The sequence below is a fragment of the Tyto alba genome, unplaced genomic scaffold (genome assembly GCF_018691265.1).
Source record: "Tyto alba isolate M040663 unplaced genomic scaffold, T.alba_DEE_v4.0 Super-Scaffold_11, whole genome shotgun sequence".
In the NCBI taxonomy this organism is placed as follows: Eukaryota; Metazoa; Chordata; class Aves; order Strigiformes; family Tytonidae; genus Tyto; species Tyto alba.
Window position 1 is genome coordinate 12,809,685 of NW_024881273.1, and position 13,289 is coordinate 12,822,973.

Below are 13,289 nucleotides of genomic sequence, written 5' to 3' on the forward strand. Positions count from 1 at the left end.
CTGGTGGCATTGTGGGGGGCTTTGGCTGCTGAGCCACACTCCTTCCAGGCAGAACAGCCCTTCCTGGGGCTCTGCTGGGATTGTTCTGCTCGGGGAGTGACCTGGTTGTGGCCCTAGAGCTGTGCCCCTTCACGCTGTGGCACTCATGAGCTGAGTGCTGAGATGCTCCTGCCAGAGGGAGCGATGCTGGCAGGGGTGAGGACTGGCTCTGAAGGCACTTCTGGGTCCCCAGGGCCAGGGGATGCTTGATGGGGCTGGGGAAGAGGGCAAATCTCAAGAGAGGCTGCCAAGAGCCTGGGGGAGGAGCATGGCAGGGCCTGCCAGGCTCTGCGCTGGCCTGGGCGCCCTCCCAGAGCGGCTGCTGCACGGGCTGCACATGGCAGTGGGAGCACAGGGCTGCCAGGCTGCTCTGCCCACGCCGGGTGGGCTGAGACCCTGCTCCTGCCTGCCATCGGCACATCCCTGGGGACGGCCCCCGCACGTCCCTGGGGCTGGGGTCCACTGGAACCCCAGCTTTTGGCAAGGACAGCTCAGCTGTGTGCTGGCACCGGCTGCTCCTCCTGCATGCCTTGCCTGCCCCTGCCTCCTCTTCTACCCTGTCCCAAGTCCCCAGACAGTTTTGTTCTGGATTCAAAGCACCAATGTTTTTATGGTTAAACCCCACCAGTCCTAAGGATCCCTGCCTGCTGTGGCTCATCTTTGCCTGGGTGCATCATGACCCATTTATGCCTTTCCTGTCTCAGGGTTGCTCCTTGGACCCCATTCCCACTGCCCTCCAGCACAGCTGCCCTCCCTGGCCAGTATGCACCAACTGCCAGCCCATGCCTTGTGCCCAAGGGCTGTGTGCCCTGTACACAAAGGCTCTCTCACCGCTCTGTATGATCAGGGACTGTTTCTCCCTGTGGTTAGACATGATACAGCCCAGGCAGCTGGCACGGCAGGGACCCCACACCTCTGTCAGAGGTGCCAGCTTCTCCCTCAGGGCTGGCAGCATCGCTGGCTCAGCACGAAGAAGTAACCTTTTCCCTTGCTGAGCCAGTGTGTGCCACCAGACTGTGCCAGCTAGCCCCGTCCCAGTCAGAGCGGCACCGAGCACCTTCTCCTGGTTGGAAAAGGGGGGCTGAAGAAAAGGGGTTCGATGGGGAAAAACACCTGAAGATATCCTGGGGAGGCACAGCTGCCAGCTTACTGCCTGTGATGCTGGTGGCGGTGCCGGGCAGCAGGACCATGGGTGACCTGTCCCAGCCCAGCAAACCACCTCACCATAAACCCCACTGCCGGGGCTGGGGAGCTGATAACGGCGGGGCTGAAGTCCAGCGCCGGGCGACCCAGGGAGCAGATTCCAGCCCTGAGCTCACGGTGTGGCCTCCCCTGTCAGCCCTGTGCCTCTCCTGGCTCTGTTTTACCGTCGCCACAGTCTGGAGGCCAAGATGGCCAGGCAGGCAGTGCTCGCCCTCCTGCTGCTGCTGGGTGAGCTCTCTGCTGATGTGGGGGTTGTGCTGCAGGGCGGGAAGGGGCCGTGGTGCTGGCTGCTCCGCTCTGTCCCTTCCCAGCATGGGGTCTCATGGGGATCATTACTTCCCCCAACTCGGGGGGCTGCACTGCTCTGGGAGGGGTCTGGGACAGATACAGCCCAGAAAAACCCTCCTCTGGGCTCTACTGGTGAAGGTCCCAAGGCAAGCGAGCACCGGAACCAGGCTGGGTATTGCCGATGTCTTTTCTCAGTGTGGGAAGGAGAATGCCCAAGTTTTCCCATTTGCCCCAACACAGGGGCTGAGATGCGGCGCAGGGGTGTGATATACCAGGTTGGAGGGTCAGTGCCCCAGCCCCGGTGGGCTCTGGCACCCCGAGGGCAGGTGGGAGCGGGGTTGGTGGTGGCAGATGGCAAAGCGGGAGGTGTGGGAGGTGTGGGGCAATGGGGCGGTGGCAAGGGGTCCTGTCCAAGGGACAACGCTGCTGAGAGCTCAGCGCTCCCTCAGCAGGGTCCCAAACTGGGGAGCCCAAACAAATGTCACCTGCAGGCCACGTGTGCCCTCTGTCACCTGCCACAGGCACCGTGCCCAGATCATTGGGGGATTTTCAATCTCTTCCGTAGATGGGACTGTCCTTCCCAGCGGGTCCACGGTCATCAGCAGCTGCAGCAGTGTGGCCGAGCAGCTCTGCAACTTCGTCTGTGACTGCAGCAACTGCTCCGATGAGAACCAGTGTGGTGGGTGCCTGGCCCCCCTCGGCCCCTGGAGCTCCCTGGCCCCACTCCCAGGCCCCGCTCCTAGGCGAGAGCAGGCGATGGATGGAGCTGGGGGCACTGTGGGTGCAGGTCCCTGGGGTGGTTCCTGGTGCCCAGGGTGGGTGCAGGTCCCTGAGATAAGTGCAGAACCCTAGGGTGTGTGCAGGTCCTTCAGGTGGGTGCAGGTCCTTGGAGTGGGCATAGATCCCTGGGCTGGCAGCTGGTCCCTTGGGGTGGGTGCAGGTGCCCAGGCTGGACTCAGGTCCTCAGGGTGTGTGCAGGACCTCAGGGTGGGCACAAGTCCCTGGTGTGGACACAGGTCCCCTGGGTGGGCGCAGGTCCCCAGGGTGGGCGCAGGTCCCCAGGGTGGGTGCAGGGCCCCAGGGTGGACCCAGCCCTGCCCTGACAGCCATCTGCGTACTCTCAGGGTATCTGCGGGACTCTGCAGTGCTGGGCACCCCCTTTACCTGTGACTTCGAGGAAGGCGACTGTGGCTGGCAGGATGTGAGCACCTCGGCTTACAGATGGGTGCGGGGCCGGGCCAGCCTGTCCACGTGGGGCACGGGGCCCCACTCAGACCACACTGTGGGCACCAACCTGGGTAAGCAGGAGGTGCTCAGCTGGTGAGCGGGCTCCATACACCCACAGCACCACACCTCTGGGCCATGGGTGCCCCAAAACCAGGGTGCCGGGGATGGGGCAGACCCATGGTGGGGCAGGAGCGGCGCCACTTGCAGCTCCAGTGCCACCCCACAGGGCTGCAGCCCCTGCTCTGCTCTCCTCAGGGTGGTTTATGGTGACCGTGTCCCCCCCGGCAAAGACCACAGCCACAGCCTGGCTCAGGTCACCAGTGATGCGGGAAGCAGCTGCCACATGTGAGATCAGGGCCTGGTACCACCTCTCAGGAAGAGGTAAGGATGCCCTTGGTGGGCACGGCTGGGCCTCAGGGTACCAGGCACAGAGAAGTGATGATGGGGAGCAGTGGGGAGGGATAGGGCCATCTGCCCCGTGGCAGGGACAGAGCCACCAGCACCTCAAGATGGGTCCTTGCCATCCCTCTTCCATGTTCTGCAAGCAGAGCTGGTGGAACCCAAGGGTCCCGGCTCCAATCCTCAGAGCTGGTGGGGGGTCCCGATTCATCCCCGCGGGTACCCCAGGATGCCCAGTGCCAAGGGCCATGTTTTGGGGCTCCCTGCAGGGCTCAACCAGACAGAGTGGCCAGCGCTGCGGCTGGCCATGGTGTACAGGGACGAGGTGGTGGGGCTGTGGCAGAGCCCTGAGCGCGGAGGTGAGGGCTGGCACCAGCTGGTCGCCTACCCAGGCCGCATCACGGAGCAGTTCCAGGTGAGCCGGGGCAGCGCTGGGACAGGGGCACCAGCCCCATGAGCTGGGGCCAGAGGAGCCAGGTGATGCACCAGGAGCCGAGGATGCCTGGGCACCTTAGACAGATGCTCAGTTCACGCTGTCTCCCTCCTCTCGTTGGCAGCTCATCTTCTCCCTGACACAGCCGCCCATGTGTGGGACAGAGCTGGTGCTCGACGACATCGTCTTCAGGAACTGCGGCTTGCAGGGTGAGTCCCACATCTGCTGGGGTGAGATGTGAGCTGGGATCCCCAGGGGACTTGGTTTGGGCTTTGCACCCCAGGGGAGCTCTCCTGCTGCCCACTGTGTCTCAGGGGCACCTTGGTCTGGCCAGGGCATGGGGCAGGCAGTGAAAGCCTGTCCCTTGGGCAACATCAGGGGAGGATATGGGGAGAGCCCAGCGTGTGCTGGGGTCCCTGAAGGGCCAGCCATTTGCTGACGGTGTATCACCCTGCCCCAGAGCCCGGGCAGCAGGTCTGCGGGGCAGAGGAGAGCCGCTGCAGACGGGGTCCCTGCCTGGCACGGCACCGCTTCTGTGACAGCACCGACGACTGTGGGGACGGCTCAGATGAAGATGCAGCACAGTGCAGTGAGCATCCCTGCCCCCGGGGAGGGGGTCCTGCCCACTGGTCCCCCAACAACATGGATGGACTGAGGGTCTACCCTAGTGGGGCAAAGCCAGGCCATGGGGCTGGCAGGGGTCATCCCAGGACTGCCCCACAGCTGTGTAACTGGAGGGGCAAAATCACCCCAACGGTTTTGAGGAGGGGCAAAATCACCCCAAAGGTTTTGTGGAGGGGTGGCATCAGCCCAGCCCATTGCGGAGAACTCCCTGATGGGGAGAGGACTGGAACACCCTGTCCCCAGGTCACTCTGCTCTCCCTCCCTCCCTGCAGAGTCCTTCAACCTCTGTTCCTTTGAGCAAAATTTCTGCAGCTGGGAGGCAGAGGTCAGGCAGCCAACATGGGAGAGGAACACGAGCCTGAACCTGGGGACTGCATATGGCATCCCCACCCGGGACCACAGCAGTAACAGCAGGGCAGGTATGTGGCTGGGCACTGGCACCCCAGGGAAGCATCACTGGCCCCAAGGCAGACGTGCCCTCCGGCCCCTCTGGTAGCATGCACCTGGGCTTGTCTTAAGGTTGTGTTGGGAAAACACCATCTTGCACCCTCGTGCCCGGCCTGGCACCACTCAGCCCCTTTCTGGTGTCTCCTACAGGTTTTTTCCTCCATGTCAGCAGCACCTCAGCCACGAGGGCTGGCGGCGTAGCACGGCTCAGCAGTCCCACTTTCCAGGCCACCAACTCCTGCTCTGTGAGTCATGGCTGGTACTCTGCATCACAGCTTGTGTGGGCACAGCGGTGGCGGCGGGCAGGGTGCCCAACTGTGGGGACCCCCCACATGGGGCTGGGGCTGCGGCTGGCCCTTTGCTGGGCATGGGCCCTGGATTTTTGGAGATGGTTTGATGGTATCTCTGGTGCCTGTTGGGAGCTCTGAGCTCCTCCAGCACCGCTTTTCTGAACAGCCAGTGGGGTGGCAACCATGCCGTGGGGTGTGGGGGGGCTGTGTGCCCCAGTCCTGGGGCATCAGGGCTCACCCATCCCCTACCCCTGTCCCCAGCTGTTGCTGTACTGTTATCTCCATGGCTCGGCCACCAGCAGCCTCAGCATCTCCTATGTGACCAACTCCACCAAGCACTTGGTGAGGGAGAGGATGGGGGACCTGGGAAGCTGCTGGGTCCGGGAGAGAGTGGACTTCAACGTGATGGAGAGCTTCAAGGTGGGCTGGCACCATACTGGGGCAAGCTGGGCTGCCTGCGAGGCGAGGGGCACAGGACCCTGTGCCCACCCCTCCAAATCCCCTTACTAGCCCCACCCCAGCCCAGGGACCACCCCTCTAGAAAGGGAACGGGGGGGGGGGGGGGGGGGGGCTGTCTTCATCCATCCCATGTCACCTCATGCCTTCCCACCGTCCTGTCTGCTGTCCCCCACAGACACCCACACAACCCGACCCCCTCCCAGGTGGCCCAGCAGGGCACCCCAGTGGCACCCTGTTCATGGCATCCCAACAGCAGGCCATGGCTGTGTCCAGAGGCAGCACCATTCTCCCAAGCCCTTCGTGGCCCTGCCAGCCCACCTCACACCCCACTTCCAGCCGCAGCATCACCCCTGCTCCCAGTAAGCCCCTTCCTGGGGGAAGCACATGTCGGCTGACCACAGGAGCTGAGTTCCCACTGTTCTGCTGCTCCCCGGTGTCCCCCCAAGCCCAGTGCCATTGCCCAGCCCCTCCACATTGTGCCAGACCCCGTGTTGACATTGTCAGCGTGGTGCCTCCCTGCAGGTGCTGGTTGAGGGTGTGGCCGGCAGCACGGGGACCGTGGCCATCGATGACCTGATCCTGTCTCCAGGCTGCAAGCAGGAACAGGGTGAGCCAGAGGGCAGCCGTCCCGCACCCCTGCTCTGGCACAGGCAGTGGTCCCCGGGTGTCCTGTGCCTATGGCACCATCCCTAAAGCACCCACCGCGGGGTCTGCCTGGCCCTCTGCTCATCACAGTGACCATCCTGGGTGCAGCATGGCGAGCACTTGCCCTGGGGCCCACAGCCTGGGTTGCCTGGTGTCCTTGTCCTGCAGCTGTGGCACTAGATCCCCTGTGCCAAAACCTGCCTGAGCCAGGTCACACAGGCAGCTCTCACCGACCCCCTTGGTCCCCTTTCTCTGGTGGCAGCAGGCAGGGTAAGGCAGGGATGGGGAAATGGAGAGCCGAGGAGATGCTCAGGGGCAGGGGCCCGCAACCTGAAGAGGTGATAGTGCTGAGCCCTCTCACCGCCGCTCTCCATCCTGAGGTGTTTCACCTTCAGAGAAGCCTTTGAGCGCACTGCCGAGCCAGGCGGCTGCCGGCCCCTGTGCAGCCGAGGAGGTGGCCTGCAACAGCGGGGGCTGCATCAGCGCGGAGCTGGCCTGTGACTTTGCTGAGACCTGTGCCGATGGCTCCGACGAGAAGCGCTGCGGTGAGAGCCACGGGCGGGCACCAGGCACCCTGGTAGCCAGGCAGCGGGGGGGACACAGGCACCCCTTGCCTGGCACGGCCAGGGGACATGGGTGCCCGTGCAGCCCCTGGGAAGCGTGTGGTGGCCCAGCAAGGCTGAGTCTGGGCTTTCACAGGAGCAACCACCTTCGAGGAGGGGAATGGGGGCTGGCATGATGTCAGTGTGGGGCGGCTGCGCTGGGGTGTGCAGAAGGCCACTGGGCTCGTGGACACTGTCCTCACAGGTGAGGTTGTTCCCACTGCCAAGATGACATACTCTTTGGTCCCCAGCACTGCGGGGGCTTCCAGGGTGCAGGGACTCCCTGCTGCCGCCTGGCCAGGGGTGCCACCCCTGGGCTGCTGGGGGTGATGCCCAGGCAGGGCATTAGGCTGGAAGTGCTACAGGGGATGTGGAGCCCCTGCTCTGACCTCTCAAGGTGTTTCCGTGCCCAGGGGCTTTCCTGGCCCTCCAGGCAGGAGAAGGACAAGTGGTGGCAGCTGCGAAGGCACGCACGCCTCTGCTGGGCCCCTCCGGCCCCTCCTGTGCCATGGAGATGAGCTACCACATCCACAGTGGGCCCCAAGGTAACTCCCACGCCTGGCCCCACAGTGCCCTGCCTGCTCCCTGTCCCGCCCCCCACTCACCCCTGGGGTGCCCTGCCTGCTCCTTACCTCACCCTGGCACAGGGCAGAGCCCCCCACGCCTGCCTGCCTGCCTTTGCTGCCCCAGCCAGCCCCACTCTGCCCCATCACACTGTCCTGGAGCTGGGGTGTCCCTGCCCTGTGACCGTGAGCTGGGTGGGTGCTGTGGCCATGGGCGCTCCCAGGGGGTGCGCCGGGGACTGCCAGCACCCAGACTCTGCACGGCCTCTCGTGCCAGGCTTCCTTGCAGTCCACGTGGCAGATGACACCACTGGCACCACCCACCCGGTCTGGCACACACTGGGACGTGGTGGCACAGCCCAGGGACATGTCCACATCCCACTGGGAGAGAGGACCCGACCCTTCCAGGTGTGCCCGGGGACACAGGTCGGCTGCCTGCAGGGCAGTGCCAGCGCTGCCAGGCACCCCGGGCTCACCGCCGCCACCACACCTCCCCCAGGTCGAGCTTCTGGGACTGGTGGATCTGCAGGACTCGGCGAGTGCTGCCATCGACAATGTGACATTCGTGCAGTGCCACCCCAACGTGGTGCCACCAGGGGCCACGGGTACGGCCAAGGGCACTTGGGCAGGGAGGGCGACCTTGGACAGGAGGGGACGCCTGTCCCATCCTCAGAGATGGATGAGGCTCCCACGGGGACTGTCCGGTGTCATTCACCCTGTCCCCAACCCAGGGACAGGACCATGGTACAAAAGCCCTCGGGCCAGGGCTGAGCATTCATCCTGCCACGGGATACCTGTAAGGGGTGAACCTGGGGAGTGGGGTGGGGGAGTAGAGGGAAAGGGACATTTGGGAACCCCATTTGTTTTGGGGATGCCTTATCCCACCCCATCACCGCCATCACCTCTCTTTGGCCAGAGCTGTCCTGCAACTTTGAGAGGGGCATGTGTGGCTGGTACCAGGATCAGTCCAGTGACTTCAAATGGGTCCACGGCACGGGGCAGGGGCAGGGCTCTGACCACACCACTGGCTCAGGTAAGGGGATGGCTCCTCTCCCAGGGACCCCAGGCAGCCCAGGGCACCCCACAACCTCCTGTTCCCAGGGCCAAGATGTGCCCTGCGCTCTCTAAGCAGCCCCATGCCAGCAGGGCGAGCTCAGGCAGAGCAACCCAGGGGCACCTGGATCTGGGACCAGGGTGCGGGTGATGCGGGCACAGCCTGGAGCACCCATGTCCATGTCCCCTCCACCCTGGCTGTCCCCAACACCCAGGTTACTTCTTGGCTGCGGACCCCTCCACGCCATGGAGCCGCGGGCAGCGGGCACAGCTCATCACCTACACACAGGAGCCTGCCACCACCCCACGCTGCCTCTCCTTCTGGTACCGCCTTGCCGGCCCACAGATCGGTACGCACCCCTGTGGCATCTTCCCAGGGATGTGCCAACCGGGCTGCACTCCCCTGGGGACAGCAGGGTCCCCGAGGGGTGCAGGACAGCTTGCCGACTCCCGCCTCTATCCAGGCACCCTGAACCTCAAGCTGCGGCTGGAGGGAGCGGAGGAGACGGTGTTATGGACCCGGCGGGGGACCCAGGGCAATGTCTGGCACCGAGGACGGGCAACGCTGCCCACCACGGGCCGGAGGCGGTACCGGGTGAGGACCAGGTCCCTCCGTGCCACCAGGCACCGGCAGGGTGCAGGGCCAGCTGACGCCGCTGTCTTGGGGGCAGGTGGCCTTCGAGGCCCTGCGGGATGGGTTCCTGGGGGACGTGGCTCTGGACGACCTGGCACTGGTGGCGGGGCCCTGTGGGGCCGAGCTCTCCTGCTCCTTCGAGGTGGACGTCTGTGGGCTGGCCGCCAGCAGGCAGCACACATGGCTGCGGCAGAGCAACGGCACTGGCACGGTTGCCGGCCCTGTGGCTGACCGTACCACTGGCACAGCTGCAGGTATCATGGCCACGGCTTCCTGGGGCTCTGCGGGAGCCCTGCTGCCTGCCTCCCCTGCCCTGCCTGTCTGCTCTGTGTCCTGACTGCCCTGCCTGCCCCGAGTGCCCTGCCTGCCCCGAGTGCCCTGCCTACCCCCCCTGCCTGCCCCGAGTGCCCTGCCTGCCCTCCCTGCCTACCCCGAGTGCCCTGCCTGCCCTCCCTGCCTGCCCCGAGTGCCCTGCCTGCCCCCCCTGCCTGCCCCGAGTGCCCTGCCTGCCCCCCCTGCCTGCCCTCCCTGCCTGCCCCGAGTGCCCTGCCTGCCCCCCCTGCCTGCCCCCCCTGCCTGCCCCCCCTGCCTGCCCCGAGTGCCCTGCCTGCCCTCCCTGCCTGCCCTGAGTGCCCTGCCTGCCCTCCCTGCCTGCCCCGAGTGCCCTGCCTGCCCCCCCTGCCTACCCCGAGTGCCCTGCCTGCCCTCCCTGCCTGCCCCGAGTGCCCTGCCTACCCCCCCTGCCTGCCCCGAGTGCCCTGCCTGCCCTCCCTGCCTACCCCGAGTGCCCTGCCTACCCCCCCTGCCTGCCCCGAGTGCCCTGCCTGCCCTCCCTGCCTACCCCGAGTGCCCTGCCTATCCCCCCTGCCTGCCCCGAGTGCCCTGCCTGCCCCCCCCCGCCTACCCCGAGTGCCCTGCCTGCCCCGAGTGCCCTGCCTGTCCCGAGTGCCCTGCCTGCCCCGAGTGCCCTGCCTGCCCCGAGTGCCTTGCCTGTCCCGAGTGCCCTGCCTGCCCCCCCTGCCTGCCCCGAGTGCCCTGCCTGCCCCCCCTGCCTGCTCTGCTCAGTGCAGAGGGCATTACCCTACAGGACTCCCCAACCCTATAAAGAGTTTCCCAGCCCCAGGGGTCCCCATCCCAGGGTGGTTCCCCAGCCTGGGGGGATCCCCACCGCCAGCGGTCCCCTGGTGCACCCCTCGCAGGGCTGGGCAGGGGTCACAGCACGGGGGGCTTCTCTCCCCCAGGCCATTACATGGTGGTGAGCACGGGCAGGGGCTCCCTGCCTGCAGGGCATGTGGCTGCCCTCACCTCCCAGCCCTACCAGCCCTCCGCGCCCAGCCAGTGCCTGGCCTTCTGGTACCAGCTGAGTGCCGGGACCCCAGGTGAGCACCATGACTCCCCGTGAAGCCCCCGGGGGCACCTCCAGTTGGGTGAGGCCCAACTGCACTGCAGGGCCCTGGACCCCCCCCCTCCACGATGGGTGCCCCTGGCAGGCTCCCTCGGGGTCTTCGTGGAGCAGAGCGGGCTGCGGAGGAAGGTGATGGCTGTGAGCACCACGGAGGGGGACACGTGGCACCGCGGCCAAGTCACCGTCTGGCCAGATGGGGACTGGCAGGTGAGATGGGGCAGGGTGCTGGGGACCTCGTGCCCAGGACGGGGACAGGCTGGGGGTGATGAGGGGGACATGGGGGCTGCCAGTCTCAGCGTGCCACCCTGTGCACCCCTTCATCAGGCAATATTCGAGGCGGTGGGAGCTGGGGGCGACCATGGGTACATTGCTCTGGATGACCTGCATGTGTCAGATGGCGCCTGCCCTGAGCCAGGTGAGAGCCCACAGCGTGGGGGCACCATGGACCGGACAGGGAGGGACAGGGCACCCCAAAGGAACATGCAGCCGTGGGGTTGGGGACAGCCTGTCCCAGCCATCCCGGCTCTGCTGTGGCTGCTGGCACCTTGCTCCTACCCTGAGCTTGTCCTGGTCCAAATCTGGGGGCAGTGGAGAGGGGGCTGGGGGCTGCCAACCTCCCCCAACCCCACCCCCCACCCCCCGCAATTGCCCCATCTCCCACCAGGGAGTGGGTGCCTGCAACACTGGGTGCATCACAGCCCCCCTTCCCTCCCAGCATCCTGTGACTTTGAGCGGGACACGTGTGGCTGGAGCAGCCCCTTGGACCCCCACCTGCACAGCTTCGCCTGGGGCTGGAAGAGCGGGGTGCCCCTTGCCAAGTACCCCGGCCCCGAGCAGGATCACACCCTGGGCACAAGGAATGGTAGGAGACACCCATCCCTCCCAGGGCACACTGGCATGGCTGGAGTGAGGAAGAGGAGCTGTGGATGGATGGGGTGACCCATTAATATCTTCCCCCAGTACATCCTGGGGTTCCACAGCATCCCTGTCCCCTGCTTGCCTGAGAGAAGCTCGGTCCCAAAGGCAGTGAGGAGCAGGGCTAGGAGGGGAGTGAGGGGGGTGGCAGTGCAACCCTCCAGGCACCACTCTGAGAGTTGTGGGGGGGACAGGAGGCGTGGGGTGGGATGCAGAACTGGAGGACACCCTGTGCTCTGTCCCTGACCATCCAGGGCACTACGTGCACTTCGACACCAGTGTGCTGGGCCCGGGGGGCACCACTGCCCGGCTGGAGAGCCAGCATCTGCCTGCTGCTGCCGACTCCTGCCTGCAGTTCTGGTACCACATGGACATCCCAGAGCACCTCTGTAAGCACTGCAGGGCCAGGGCAGAGGTGCTGTCCCTGGGGAGGGTGTCAGGAGACCATGATGGGAGTGGGGGGCTCCGTCAGGGGCTGAAAACCCCCTCCCCACCCATGGGACCACGGACAGCCTGGTTGAGCTCTGGCTGGGCGGTGGGGATGGCCCGTTCCTGCTGGGTGCTGCCACCCCAGCGGAAGATGGCACGGCTGGGAGGGCCCAGTGGCTCTCGGAGGGGCTCTGGGCAGCTGTTGGTGCTGGGGCACCCATCCCCCCCCTCACATTGCAGCCTGCGGGGAGCTGCGGGTGATGCTGCACAGCACGGCAGGGCAGCGCATGGTGTGGAGCGTGGCAGGGCACCGGACCCGGGGCTGGCGGGTGGCTGCAGTGCCCGTGCGGAACCCCAGTGAGTTCCAGGTGAGCAGGGCTGCCCTGGGGTGCAGGGTGCCCTCCCCATGCACCACCCCACAAGATCCTAATTTCCCCCGCAGATCATCTTTGAGATCACCACACAGAGGTGGCCGATGGAGGGGACAGTGGCACTGGATGACATCGTGTACAGAGCCAGGGGGGGCTGCCATTCCAGCCCGGAGGTGCCAGTGCAAGGTGTGGGGCCAGTTCTGTCCACGAAAGGTCAACCCAGCGCCGCTTGGGGTGCTGGGGCAGAGGCTGGAGCCAGCTCTCCTGGGCAGAGCCTCGCAGCATCTCCTCTCCCTGCAGAGAAATCCTCCAGCAGCTTTGTGGCAGAGGTGGTGCTCGGTCTTCTCCTGGTCATCATCATCCTGGCGCTGGTGGCTGCTGGAGGCAGATACTGTCTGAAGCAGCAAGAGCTGGCAAGCAGGACACCGGCGGAGAGCAACACTCCCCAGGGCTTTGACAACATCACTTTTCGAGATGTAAGGGCAGAGGTGAAGGGCTTTCCCACTTGCCCCCAACTGTACCAAAACAGCATTTTCCTAAAAGCTCAGCAAATCCCAGCAGGCTCCCCCTGAGCCCGCACTTTGCCAACACATCAGGGAGGTGCAAAGGGCTCTGCCTCTTATCTGGTTGCTGGCAAACAAGTGACCCTGAGCTGTAGGACTGACCTAGAAATGTTGCTGCTGCCATCAGGCAGCTGCTCCAGAAAGAGCTGAGGCGGTGATCCTCCTCCCAAGAGCCCTGCAGGGATCGGGTCATGCAAACATTGCTCATCCTTTACAAGTCAGCAACTCAAACCCCTGAGAGCCAGCTTAAGCTACCGTTTGCTTCGATGGCGTTGGTGCCACATGGTCCCCAGCAGAGCCACCAGCCCCAGGACTGACCTCAGAAGAGAACATGGAGCCCCCAGGCACGCGGCAGGGTTTGGTTCCACTGCTGGGGTCACAGTGGGCCAGCTCAGGGGTTCTCTCCTCTGCAGCCTGGAAGAAGTCCTTGTATTTCAAATTAAGACACAGCCTACACTGAGTGTAACCCAATTCCTGTTCACCTTTCTTTACAGGACAAGGTCGTTATATCTCCAGTGCCAAAAGAGGGGGATGAGGATTGAAATAATAAGCTAGTGGCCGTAATTGCCTACTCACACCTGCGAGGCGTATGCGGGGCAGAGCACCCCTCCAGCAAGACCTCACACTCCAGCAGCCACCTTCGGCTCTCAGCACCTGACATCGGGGAGCTGCCACCCAGAGGGATGTGCCACTGCCTCCA

The 13,289-nt window shown here is 65.1% G+C and overlaps 1 protein-coding gene across 1 annotated transcript; it reads left to right on the forward strand.

Moving 5' to 3' along the window:
- The first annotated feature begins 1,430 nt into the window (after positions 1–1,430).
- MAMDC4 (MAM domain containing 4) lies at positions 1,431–13,131 on the forward strand. Its single transcript, XM_042786434.1, has 29 exons — positions 1,431–1,470; positions 2,096–2,209; positions 2,655–2,828; positions 3,013–3,138; positions 3,426–3,571; positions 3,714–3,798; positions 4,050–4,178; positions 4,486–4,632; positions 4,811–4,905; positions 5,212–5,370; positions 5,932–6,034; positions 6,435–6,599; positions 6,754–6,864; positions 7,067–7,201; positions 7,497–7,627; positions 7,719–7,824; positions 8,136–8,252; positions 8,488–8,622; positions 8,737–8,867; positions 8,944–9,160; positions 10,148–10,285; positions 10,397–10,518; positions 10,636–10,726; positions 11,027–11,173; positions 11,481–11,615; positions 11,896–12,023; positions 12,098–12,212; positions 12,327–12,502; positions 13,084–13,131. Exons 1-29 carry the CDS (start codon positions 1,431–1,433, stop codon positions 13,129–13,131), a joined length of 3,666 nt encoding a protein of 1,221 aa, XP_042642368.1.
- Positions 13,132–13,289: the final 158 nt, after the last annotated feature.

Coding starts and splice junctions, on each gene's coding strand:
- MAMDC4 (XM_042786434.1), top strand. CDS start 1,431: ATGGCCAGGCAGGCAGTGCTCGCCCTCCTGCTGCTGCTGG. Junction 2,829..3,012: donor CACTGTGGGCACCAACCTGG/GTAAGCAGGAGG, acceptor TGCTCTCCTCAG/GGTGGTTTATGGTGACCGTG. Junction 9,161..10,147: donor TACCACTGGCACAGCTGCAG/GTATCATGGCCA, acceptor TCTCTCCCCCAG/GCCATTACATGGTGGTGAGC.